A 12,121-nucleotide genomic window follows, 5' to 3' on the forward strand; every position below is an offset into this window, starting at 1 on the left:
GGGCGGCTGCCGGCGGCGCGGGGAGCGGGGCGGGCAGGGGCCCGCAGCAGGTGGCGGTGCGGGAGCGTGCGGGGCGCGGAGCAGGCGTGTCCCAGCCCGTGGGGCAGCGCGTCTCGGTGAGCGAGGGGCCAGCGCGCAGCCCCCACCTGCCGAGCTGTCCGAGAGGCCTCTGCGCACGCGAGGTTAAGGTTAAACTTGGCACTCGCACCTCTGATCCAAACGTGCCCCAGAGCTGGCCTGTCTCCCCTCTGACTGCAGAGGAAGCCGCAGGTGACGGGAGGCCACCAGTGGCTCCGAGAAGGGCCCGGCTGGTGGATCCAGCCTGGAGTGCTTCCTGCTGTGTAGCCCCAAGGGGAACCGCTGCTCCTCTGTGTCAGCTGCAAAAGACTACTCTCGTTTCTCCTCTGGCAGGAAATTCCTGACACGGAAGGACAAGGAAAGTATCTTCACCATGGACCACTTCCCTCTGTGGTATCGTCGSGCAGCTGAACATCCCCCTGGGAGCTTCATCTATAGCATCGTTTCAGATGATGATTCAGGTAACCTCAGCCTGAACAGGAAGCAGGGAAAAGAAAGCTTGTCCTATGCTGCTCCCCATGCAACGTTCATCCTGGTCCCTTTATTGCCAGCTCTTGCACAGTGGGAAGTGCTGAGATCTGGCCGCTGGCAGCTTGTTAGCGCGGGTATAGAGGCACAAGGGTCATGACACGATATCAGAACTGGAGATGAAGGAAAGACACAGCTACGAACCATGGGGAAAGCGTTCACAGCTGTGTAACATGTAGGTACAGTGGAGGTGAAGGACACAGGCAGTTAAAGGGCCTGGGTAAACTGAGAGATTTAGAGAGGTGGAGGAGGGAATACAAGGGGCTGCAGGACATGCGAACCTTAAGAAGGGGAAGTTAAAGGTATTGCAAAAGGAATTAAAGAGCCAGACCTGGGAGGCATATGTGTGTCAGGCCTGCTAGCCGCGATGATCAGAGTTATGGTCAGCCAGAATTGGTGAGAGACCAGTGAGCACTCAGTGAGGAAGACATGAGTTTAGAAGGAGTCATTTCTTCTATCACCACTTTCTGTGACTAGAATATGGTACCTTTTACCAGCAAAGGACTCAAACATGACATACAAGCAAGGAACAGCTTTTTGGTGTCTCTTGCTTAGGGTGTTGGTTCCTGTGAGCTCTCAGAGCCAGGTAGGACTTCCTCAAAGAATAGAAGAGAATAGAAGAGCCTGGAAGGATAAGATCAAAATGAAACACTGATGTAAGATTCCTACACAGGAGGCAGAAATCCCCTCTGTGCTCTTCTCTGGCCCTCAGCACTCCATCTCTGTCATGGAGCTCAGCACTTTAGGTGTTAGAGCTTTTTGTGGCACAGCAGTGGGAGGCTAGTGAGTGGGAAAGCAAGCAGCAAAGAGGAAAAAATGAGACTGGGAGGCAAGAGTTGAACCAGGATGTAAAGGGAGAGGAGTGGAAATTGAACATGTGAAGCCCTTCACCAAAATTTCTCTTTGCCTGGCACCTTTACATTTACTTAAAAGGGAAGTGTAGAGAGGAGGGAGAGGCATGGCAGGAGGGACCTTTTGCTGCCCTGCATGCCACTGCATTTGCTGTTTGGAATGGAGTATCGCTTGGAAAACCTGGTGATAATTCTCTATGGTGCTTCCTACAGACTGCCATTACCCAGGCATGGACTGCCATTACCCAGGCATGAGCAGTCACTGCTGACTAACTGTTGGGGTTTTGGCTTGATTTGGCTTTCTTCTAAGTCATAGGTAGTTTTACATGGATAAAGACTGAATAAAAGCAGCTACCACTGTTTTTTGTATTGCACTACTATTATTCAGAATCGTCAGTCAAGTTCAGGACCCCATATTGCTGGAAAGCCTGAAAGCATGTTGTAAGAAATGGTGCCTGGACCTGAAAACCTTATACTCTAACCTGTAGGGAAGATAATTACTCCCTTTAGAGCTGGATAGTTGTGCTTAAAGAGACTGTGATCCCTGAGATCATACAAGATGCCTGTAAAGAACCTGGAAATAATACTCAGTTCTTCTGAGCCACAGACCTTCACTCTTAGAGCAGAATCTGGGCCTTTCACTTGACATCCGATGGAACAGTGGTGCCCCACCTTTTCGCCAGAAGAGGCCACTCAGTACCTTACGGGAGTCAAATGCCAAAGTCCACTTTTCTTGTTTTCCATGTGACTCAGTGTATGTCCTCCTGACTGGAGATGTGCATGGCAGATGCACTTCTCATTGCATGAGAAGAGAGAGCCAGAAGTCAAACAGCAAATGGCTGTAGGCTATGGAAATAATTTATCCAAACACCTCCTTCCCAATGTCCAAAATCCCTGAGAGAAGGTAGCAGGGAATGCTTTCCAGGTCAAATAGAACTGTTCTTGCAGCCCAGATCTGTCATGTGTTGGATGTATCTTTTTTACAGATACTATGTGCATATTGCTTATTTAATCTCACTCCAAGGACAACAGGAAATTTGGGATTCACCATAAATGCAGGATAGGGCTCAAAGCATGTGAACATCACTTAGCTGAGTATTTCTGTTTCATAAGGGCTTTGCTAGTTCTGTCTTACACCCTTGAGGAAGTTAATCTGGCTTTAGTCCAAAAAAAAGAGTGAGACTCCAGACTAAACCATAGTAGCCACAGATGCATTCTAAGGACACACTGAGTACAAAAAAGAATGATGAAGGCAGAAATGAGAAGCAGTGACAAATTCTGAAGCTCTTGGGAAGGAAAGAATCCCCAATCCATCCGTCTGAGCAAGAGTTTGCTGTATAGAATGTGATGAAGGAATCAGTTGCAGGCTAGTTTGGTCATGCTGACCTTCAAACTGTCCCCTGGCAGTTTCAAAAGTGTTGCCCCAGATGAAGCTCATCTAATCACTAAAAAAAAAAATACTGAAATGACATCTGTCTCATGGGCAATTGCATTCTCTAGAAAGGAAAAAACTATCTCCTTGTTAGCCAATTAGGCTGCTTTTGTGGCTTGAAAGATGCAGTCCTCCAAACTCTAGAAATTTTTAGAGTTTAGGCCTCTGTGAACACTGACCTGGATGTGAAATTGTATGAGCAAGCTGCTCTTGCTGCATTTTCCTGATCTCTGATGATAAGCTAACTGAGTCTGCTATATTTGTGTCTTGACAGAGGGAGGTGGCCCRCCAGAAGTGGTGACAGTGAGCACAGCTGTAGCTGTGTCTGTGGATGGAAAGATGGGTATTGCTGCAGGTAGGACGTTCTGATTCTCTTTTTATCTTGAATGAAATGGTAGCATCTTATATTAAGAGCAGAAGCTGAGAGCTGTTAGCTTGTTACTCAAGGGAAGAGAGGGTAGTGATGTTGAAAAGCAGGCTAAATAGAGAACATTAAAACAGGTACTGAATGGCTAATATGCTTTTGGAAAGGAAATTTGGTGTTTGAATGGAAGCTTCTCATCTTCCAAGTTGGTAACTTTGTGGATTGAGACTGTCTTTGACCCTGGAGCATGACTAGGTTGAGAATTCTGTGCAGCTTTTGAACTGCTTGTGGAAGACACTTATTTTCAGAACAGGGTGTTCCTGCATCTGCAGCTCTATGTCAACTGAAAACTAACTTTTACTGGCAGAATGAGCTTGCTGCTGGATTTYATATATATATATTTTCATAATGTTCTTTGTATTTGAGCTTTGAGCCTCTTTTGACAGACCCTCACTAGACTCTATGCGCACTTTTGGAATATTTGTAGAACATGTTTTTTCCCACAGAGCCCCAAAGCACTGTTGAAACTTTACCATTTTCTGTAACAGTTGTTTCAGCTGTTAGAAAATACAACAAAGTCACTGTGTAGAAGTATGGATATTGGAGAAAATATAGTTCAATATGAGTGGAAATTTTTTTATAGCTGGAAGCATTCACTAAAGGAAGAGATTGTCAAAACAGATAGTGGAGTAATTATCACCAGAAATACGCAGAGACGCAGCGTTACCCATGAAAGAATGTTTGTTGTTAACTACGTTCTGTATGACGGAAAGAATGACCATCTAGAACAGGTACCAAGCAATGACTTTGAATTTCCAGTTATGTGTGAGTCTGCCATTTAATCTTTAACAATGAAATCAGTTACAGACTCTCCTATACTGAGTAGCATTACAATAGATGTCTGATTTTGTACAGAAAGATTGTGCCATTTACCTCAGCATGAGGTAATGCCAATTGTTACAGAGATAACCAGCTGAGAGAAGGCTATGTTGCAAATACCTTCAGATCAGAGAATCATCCATTGCTTTTATTTAGGCCGAGTAGGATGCAAAGAATATCACAACTTGCAAGAGTGCAAATGCCCCTCAGTCTACTGAAGTCAGTAAAAACTATTGCAACTTAATTTCATCTGATGAACTGTTCCATAGTTTCCAGACTTTCAATAAGTTCCAGTAGAGAATGGTACTCTCTAACTATCACTTGGAGATTGAGAGAGCAGTGATGACATGAAATAACAGTTTTCATTGGTAGGCCACCATATCAAATGCAACCAAGGTCAGAAAATTATTGTCAAGTGAAGTCTGTTCAGAGGCCCCCATGAAATAAGGAGATGATTTCAATATAGTTTATGTATTATGTACGCTATTAAGAGTACACTGGCAGAGAATGAAGTCATACTGGGACTGTACTAAATATCTCTATGCAGCACTGGAGCATTTCTTTTCTGGGCATGAATTTGGGAGAGGAAAAAAAATTTTAAGAAAAGATTGTCCTTCATGAATCCTTTCTTCCCTGTGAGTTTGAGCAGAGCTACACAAAAACAGTTCATCAGGCACTCAGCATAAATACAAGGGAGGAAACTTATTCTGGATGGGAGAGAGAGAGAGCAAGGAGTGGCAAGAGGATCTGACCCTGAGACCATTTATCTTCTGTCAGCAGCTCTTTTTGCAACCCCTTTGTAGATTTCTACCCTCTCAATTGTATTGAATGCTAAATCAACTGTCTGTGTGGACATTCTGTGAAGGGATAGAAACCTCTGGTGAGGGAAGAGGAGGGTGGAGAAAGCAGCAGAGGATAGGAGAAGAAATCCTGTTAGAACAGTAGTAAGGTAAATTTTCTGACAGCTGTGGAAACGATAAGGAACAAACTGTTTTCCTCACTGGTAACCACAGGCTGAGACATAGAAATGAATTCTCAGTTGCTTTTGTTCCTTAAAAATACCATGGTCCCTTTGCACTAGCAGGCATATTAGGTGACCTGATCATAAAAGATCATCACCTTTTGCTTGCTTCCACTCACCTTCAGCTACATGTTCTCCATTCTTTATGCCTTATACACTGATGAAAACTAGCCATATTTCATCCAAAATATGCACTGCACAATAGCACTGAGGGGAGTCATTTCTCCCGAAGAGTCTCAAATCCTTCAGGCAGCTAATGTCTGAAGGCAGCAGAGAGAATATCTGTTCCCTAACTGTAGCCACCATTGACTTCAGTGGAAGTGTAAGGGTTTGCCCGAGTACATCTCATTTGCTGAGTTGGGTGTATGTTTTCAACATGTTTTGCGGGTTTCAGGAAGTGGAGAGGTACTATATCTAAATTACCATTTGCTTTGTTTCCAGTAGTGATCAGGATCACTATCTGAATCTTTCTTAATACTAGTAGTCACATAAAAAAGCATCATGATCATGCTACCTGTTGAAATACTATTAACTCTTGAGGACAGTAGGTTTGAAGGTAAGGGCATAGGTTTCTCTTCATTTTCCCTCACACTAATGTAACTATGCTGGGTGGCTGAGACCAGATTCTGGTCAACTTCACCCCACAATAGAGGTTCAACACAAATGACCCTGGGAGTGCTGCTGTACCATCCTACCCTCACACTAGCTACAGGAGAGAGAAGTGAAGGAAGGGGCTTGAGTGCAGACACAGCAAGAGGCACAGAGCACAGTGAGGCACAGATTGTTATTATTATTCTGATAGCATCTGCCCTCAATGAGTTTGATATCTTGTTCATTTAGAGTCAGGATACTACCAGAAATCCATTTACTGTCTAGCAATGGTTCCCCAAATGCCAAAGATTTGGGTGGGTTTCTAGTTTCTGAATGCATTTTGTCACAGTTATGTACAGGGGGACCAACAGAAAGCTTTTTAAGTGCTCCTATAAAAGTGTAATTTGGATGAACTGGCCTGTTATACTGTCACTGATTGTTACTGTCACTTGTTTGACTTGATGGTGCTTGGGGAAATTTGTAAGCTCTTTGAAATGTTTGCTACATGTGCAGTGAAAAATGAACTCTAGGATTTACAGCTATGCCTGTGGGTAGGGGGCACCCTCAATGCCCCCTTGAGGAGGATGACAGTGACAGGGAGTGTTGGGCCCCTTTTGTTCTGGCAGATGAATGCCAGTCCTCAGCCAGGGCTGAGAAAGACAAACTCATGAAACCAAATGACCAAGATGACACAGGCCTGGACTCTGTCAGAGAATGAGGGAGGAGTCATCTGTGATTAGAGAGCAGCCCAGCCGAAGGGCTGAGGGCACAGATGGCAGGCCGGTAAAGGGCCTCCTTTCTACTGTTTAGATCTGGCTTGGCTCAATGGTGCATCCCAGAATGGGGAGGAGACCAAAGCTGTCCTGTCTCCATTAGAGAGACTGCTGCACAGGAAGACAGGTGTGGAGCTGTCCAAATTCAACAGGAAGGAACCGGCGGGGAGCTAAAGCAGTTATGCAGTCTCTTGGCAGGCTTGGGACGTGTAAAGTTGAACAGGCTCCAGGACTGCTCTGAAATTGTGCTGTATATGGCACTATATTACAGTGGACTTCTATGGGTCAAGGCACAGTGTCCTGTGTGCTATGCTGTTACCTTTTCACCTGTCTCTTTCTGTCTTCAGGCCAAGCTGTGTATCTGGGCTGTGAGGGAGATTTTCACAGACTTTTTGCTGGTTCTAGGTGCCTGGAGGCCTCTTAGAGGGCAAGATGGAATCAAGGTAGGGCCCACTTGTGCAAGCTGAGTGCAAGCAAAGTCAGGGCTTTGGTGGGAAGCCATGCAGGCAAATTGACCRCTAGCTTGGCTGGACTTGTTTCTTTGAATTAATAATATCTACCTGCTATATTGTGCTTTGCTGCTTCAAAGCACTGTGCAAACATTAAGTAATGCCTGGATGATTAATTGTAATTAATTAGAAGGAAGTTATTCTCCTGGGAAGTCAGTCCAGTACCTTTCACAAGCACTAACTTTGTTGGAAATGAAAAATAAGGAATTATGATGGCACTCTCCCCAAGCCAAGTCCTGCTCCAGATAGCATTGTGTCATCTGTTCCCTCCAGTGAGTAAGTAGCCTGGGGCTTTATGGTCCTCATGGGGGTCACTGCAGAAATCACATGCAGTTGCTGACAGAAGCTTTTAGGGATTTAAGGCCCCAGTGAAACTGCTGGAATCTGTGCAGGAGTTTAACTGTCTCTTCGGGCTGCATATGACGTATCTTTTATTGCGTGACCTTCTCTGTATAAGTTATGTGGTAGTCAGCTGACTGCCAGTCAGAACAGGAACAGATASAGGTTTCCTTTTATTAGGATCTTTGCCACTTTTATCGTATCTCAGGGACGGGAGACAGCTGATATCAGCAAATCACGGGGTATGCACAGGCCCGGTGGTGTCCAATAAAACAAACAGGGTGACCAAACAGGTCTCTGGGAGATCCAGATTAATTTTATACCATGCCTTTCTCCTCTGTTTATATTAAAGTTATTGTTAGTTCCTATTCACTAGGCCAAAGTGAAATTGTTATCTCATGATGAACAGTATATACAGATGTACTTGGGGAGAGTCCTCTTCAGAGAAGGCTTATTTTTCAGAAAGGCAAGCTCAAAGAAGAGTGAGAGGGAAGTGTCTGTATTTTACAGAGAGGGATTTGGGACAGTGAATTATTAAGGCCAGTATTTTCAAGAGCTCTGTACTCTCAGCAGGAAAAGATTTTCAAAAAAAGCTTATTTTTTTTCAAAAATATCTGAAATCAATTGGTCTGAAAATAGATAATGGAGAATAATTTTTCCATTATACCACTGGTTAGAATCCAGCCTGTATCAAAAGTACAGCCTGACAGAAGCCCTTCRTTTGAAAAGAGATTACTGGCCAGCTTGATACCTCTTCATCCTCTTCCTTGGTCCCCAATTTTGGCTGCCTGCTGTCTGTTACTGACAAGCAGGAAGAGGAGATGCAGGTGGCTCTTTCAGCAGTTCTGTTATGGTGGCATTTTTTCCGGGTAATTTACACACAGTTCTGTATTCCTACATTTCTGTTGTTTGGCTGGTTAAAACATTTCAACCTCCTCTGTTATCCTCCCTAGAAAGTGGCAGTTATACCTGTAGAAGCTAAGTGTGTGGTAGATGCATGTAAAATGCATGCTATGGTAGCATAAGCACTTTTTATACTGRAAGAACTGCATCCAAGCCAGAAAATTAAAATGATTTCACTTTACTGGYTTAGAAACCAGCATAATATTAGCAATAAAAGAACTGTGAGCAACTGATATCTTCAGATGTGTGCTGCACTATTTGAAGGGAACGTTCCTTTTCTCTTAATGCTGGAAGTTGTGCCAAAAATATCCCGGTGTGTGCACTGCTGTGAACTCCTGGGGTATCATCTGGATGCCTTATTTATAAAGCAGAATCTCCTCTACATCCTTCTCCTCTCTACCCAGTGGCAGCATAAGTAGAAAGAGAGGCAACTGAGCTCATTTTCTGCTCGTCACCCTGCTACTTCTGGGTCTGCCTAACGCCAGTCCCTCCTGGCAATCCCTTTGGTCTAACAAAAGAAGCACTTTCGTAAGATAAACATCTGAAGGGGCAGTGCCTTGGAGCTCAGTCATAGAAAGTGTTAGGGGAACTCAGTAAAGCAGAAATGCTGATAATYTTAACGTTAGCAGCAGCAGTGGCTTCTCTGCCTCTCAGGACATCTGTCTGGAGTTGGTTATCACTCAGTACACATTTGACTGGCCTGAACATTGAGTCCTCAGCAGGCCAGGCTCTCAATGTTGCACAATTCTGTTGATACACCAAAACCAGCATCTCTCCTTTCACACTGCTTCCTTGCATCTCTCATCCACCACTCTGCTTGCGTGGCATCCACTGTATTCCCCATTATATGCAGAGACTTTGTGCCAGAGACCTGTGAGCAAAAYGGACACCTATTGGTAAATAAACAATAACGGGCTTAAAATACCCAGTAAGATATTTTAATAATTTGTGATCATTAGTCTCATATGACAGATACAAGCAATATTGCTTTTATGTTTCATCTGAGACTCAAAGACAAAACACAACTCAAAAGATTCAGAAGTCTTTGAGTGTTTTGGGGGTAGATGCAAGCTTGCTCTACCTACGCCATGAGCCAACCAAAAATGAGGTGGCTGCTTTATTTTACATTGAGTCTTGAGCTTACAAATTCTGTCTTTTGCCAAGGCTTGGTACTGGTATATCTACTCTCTGCATAGATTGGAAGATCTTCAGTGCAGGGATTGTGTCTGTCTGTGGACAGTGTCTTCCAGGGAGGAGCCCTTGATTGAGAGGGGAGAAGGCAAAGACAGTAACCTTTTCTGCAGTGTAAATATTTCCTAATAGTCTCAACTCATCTGAGTGCTGGGTTCTGCATGCTTCACCACTTACTAGGAAAAAAACTGTTAAGTAAATCAGCCCTCCTTTCCTCAGCCCATCCAGGCAGTGCTTTGCATAACACAGAGCAAACAGCCCCGCTGTGGGTCCATACCTGTGCCAAAATTGTGCTCACTGCCAGCTTAGGACAGTGCCCTTACAGGATAGTTTCTCAGGATAGTTGCCATGACAACCTGTGAGCATTGGGGTTTCCTTGGTGGTTCTGGTGGGGCATTACTCTGGGAAATCCAGCTCTCCCTAGYGTTGGAGCTGTTCCAGGCTGGCGCTCCAGCCCAGGAGCCCATTCTTGCCAGTATATAGCAGAAATCTTCTGGCCTAAGGTTATCCATCATTCTCACCTGTATAKCTCATCTGATTGCCGTGGTTGTCAYGCTTGAAGGGAGAAGAGCCCTTGACACTGGCTCAGGAGAGGCTTGCATACAGCCGGATTTTTTAGATTGGCACCCAGCGCCTTTGCCATGTTCCCTTTGCTTGCAAATTATTTGATATCATTTTAATTCTGAGCTGAATTAGAGCAGTGCGAGGGTTGCCATAGCAACCATTTCCTTGTGCCTTTTGGTCTGACTCATTGCAGACAATTACTCTCGCGCTCCAGGATTCACAGATGTGATAGGAGAAGAATCATGTGCTGGGCTTTCAACTTTTTTGCTTTTAATTTCCTTTGTATCCTTTCTTGCATTAACTCCTCTCTAGCCAGGTTCCTTGGAGACCTGTATCTCTGCCTGGGGTCATGTAGGCCTGCAGGGGCATATTACATGTAGGGTATATGTAGATACACAATGTGTGAGGGAATTTGTGCAGATATATGTGTATCTACATACACAGTCAGTTTCTCTGCAGTGTGTAATGCATTTATGATACTTGTCTGGAATGTATAAGTAGGGGTGCACATAAGTGCGTGTATTTGCTGAGAGATTTGCACTTGTTCCTGCCTGTTGTGGGGTTACACACACACATTCATCTTCTCTTGTACACACAAGAGTATGTGAGTGTGTATGTGAGTAATCCATGTGGACGTGGCAGAGTACCCAGTTGGTAGCTGATGCAGATGCATAGAGGTGGGTAGCAGCATTCTGAGAATGTGACTCTGAGGGCCACAGACTGACCAGGGTCTCAAATTAAGAGCTATTAAGAGCCATGGACTGCCAAGCAAGTGGCATTAACCCTTCTGGCTAAGTAGGGTGCAACCTAAATCTGCAAATGCAAGGCCAGCGTGTTCCCTCATCCATGCCTATGCCTCCAAACACAACTCCTGCTCCCAGCCTTTTTCCCTCACAAGACCCCTTTCTTCTTGTCCTCCTTTCCTGAGATACAGGAGTCCCATTCATAGGATCACAGGATAATTCAGGTTGTAAGAGACACCTCAAGAGGTCCCTAATCAACGTCTGTCTCAAAGCAGAGTCAGCTATGAGGACAGACCAGTTTGCTCAGGCCTTTATCCCAATAATATTCCCAATAATATCCTGGGTAATGTAACACTTCTTCCCCAAATGCTCTTACACGATACCCTGCTCTATCTCCATCATGCAGAGGCTGTATTGACAGCCATTCTCTTTTTCTCTCTCTACCCGACTCTGGGTAAGGGCTATCCACAAGTCTTCATATCTTGGCAGGGACTATGCAGGTGCTGAATGCAGGGTGCTTTGGAGTGGATATGGGCCTATTGTTAGRTGGTAAGGCATGGAGAGTATGAGAGGAAAAGGGGGTGGATGGTGGCCACCCTGGCTTCTGCCTGTGGGTGAAATTGGATAGGAGCCCTTGCCTAGAAGCCTTGGGAAATGCCTGACTTTCTCAAGGCAGTGGAGAGGCAGGGGGGAGAGTTGTTGCTGTGTGTGCAGGAGGAAGACGTGGTTCAGACAACACTGTTTCTCTGAGTATGTAGAGGGGTGATGTGTCTCTAGCTCTTGGCACTCCTTCAGATTAGAGCCTGCACTGACAGCATTGAGACAGTGCAAAGTCTGGAATGCAGGGAGGCAACAGTTCAGCTTTTGGGGACACTGCGGAGATCGTACTTCTGTGAAGAGTCAGTAAATGGTTGTGCCTGATTCTGCTCCCCTCCATCTGTCTGCCACCACAGGCAGCTGCTTATGCAGCTTAAGCTGGCTCTGCAGAGAGCCTATGTGGAATGGAAAAAAGAACAGACAGCAAAGAAGTCTGTGTCTTAGAGGTCAGGAAATGCAGGGATAAAGTGAGGATTGCTTACAAATCAAGCTGAGTTAGACCTCGCAAAGGAGATTAAAACAAACAGCAAAAGATTCTTCAGCTATTTAAAGAAAAAGAATAAGAAGTGAGGCCACTTCTGGGCAGTGAGAGTGAGGTCAAGATCGAGGAGAATATGGTCTGGGGCAAAACCAAAGCAGGCTGTGTGCCTCAGTTATTGATAAGGACAGCGATCTTGACTCTGGGAAAATAAACAAGCTGCCTACTGGGAATAAGCAGCTCAAGCTGCTTAGCACACTCACAGGGCTGGGGGAACTGA

The 12,121-nt window shown here is 44.9% G+C and overlaps 1 protein-coding gene across 1 annotated transcript in view; it reads left to right on the forward strand.

Annotated features, from left to right (window-relative positions):
* The window catches only part of CACNA2D4 (calcium voltage-gated channel auxiliary subunit alpha2delta 4), a 115,582-nt gene that overhangs the window by 49,152 nt on the left and 54,309 nt on the right, over window positions 1-12,121 (forward strand). The window contains exons 23-24 of the mRNA XM_085324011.1: window positions 412-539; window positions 3,164-3,244. Of these exons, the coding sequence (XP_085180137.1) occupies window positions 412-539; window positions 3,164-3,244 (209 nt within the window). The remainder of the gene's footprint in view (window positions 1-411; window positions 540-3,163; window positions 3,245-12,121) is intronic.

The sequence above is a fragment of the Rhea americana genome, unplaced genomic scaffold, assembly GCF_003343005.1.
Source record: "Rhea americana isolate MKP2758 unplaced genomic scaffold, rheAme1 scaffold_9, whole genome shotgun sequence".
Taxonomy (NCBI): Eukaryota; Metazoa; Chordata; class Aves; order Rheiformes; family Rheidae; genus Rhea; species Rhea americana.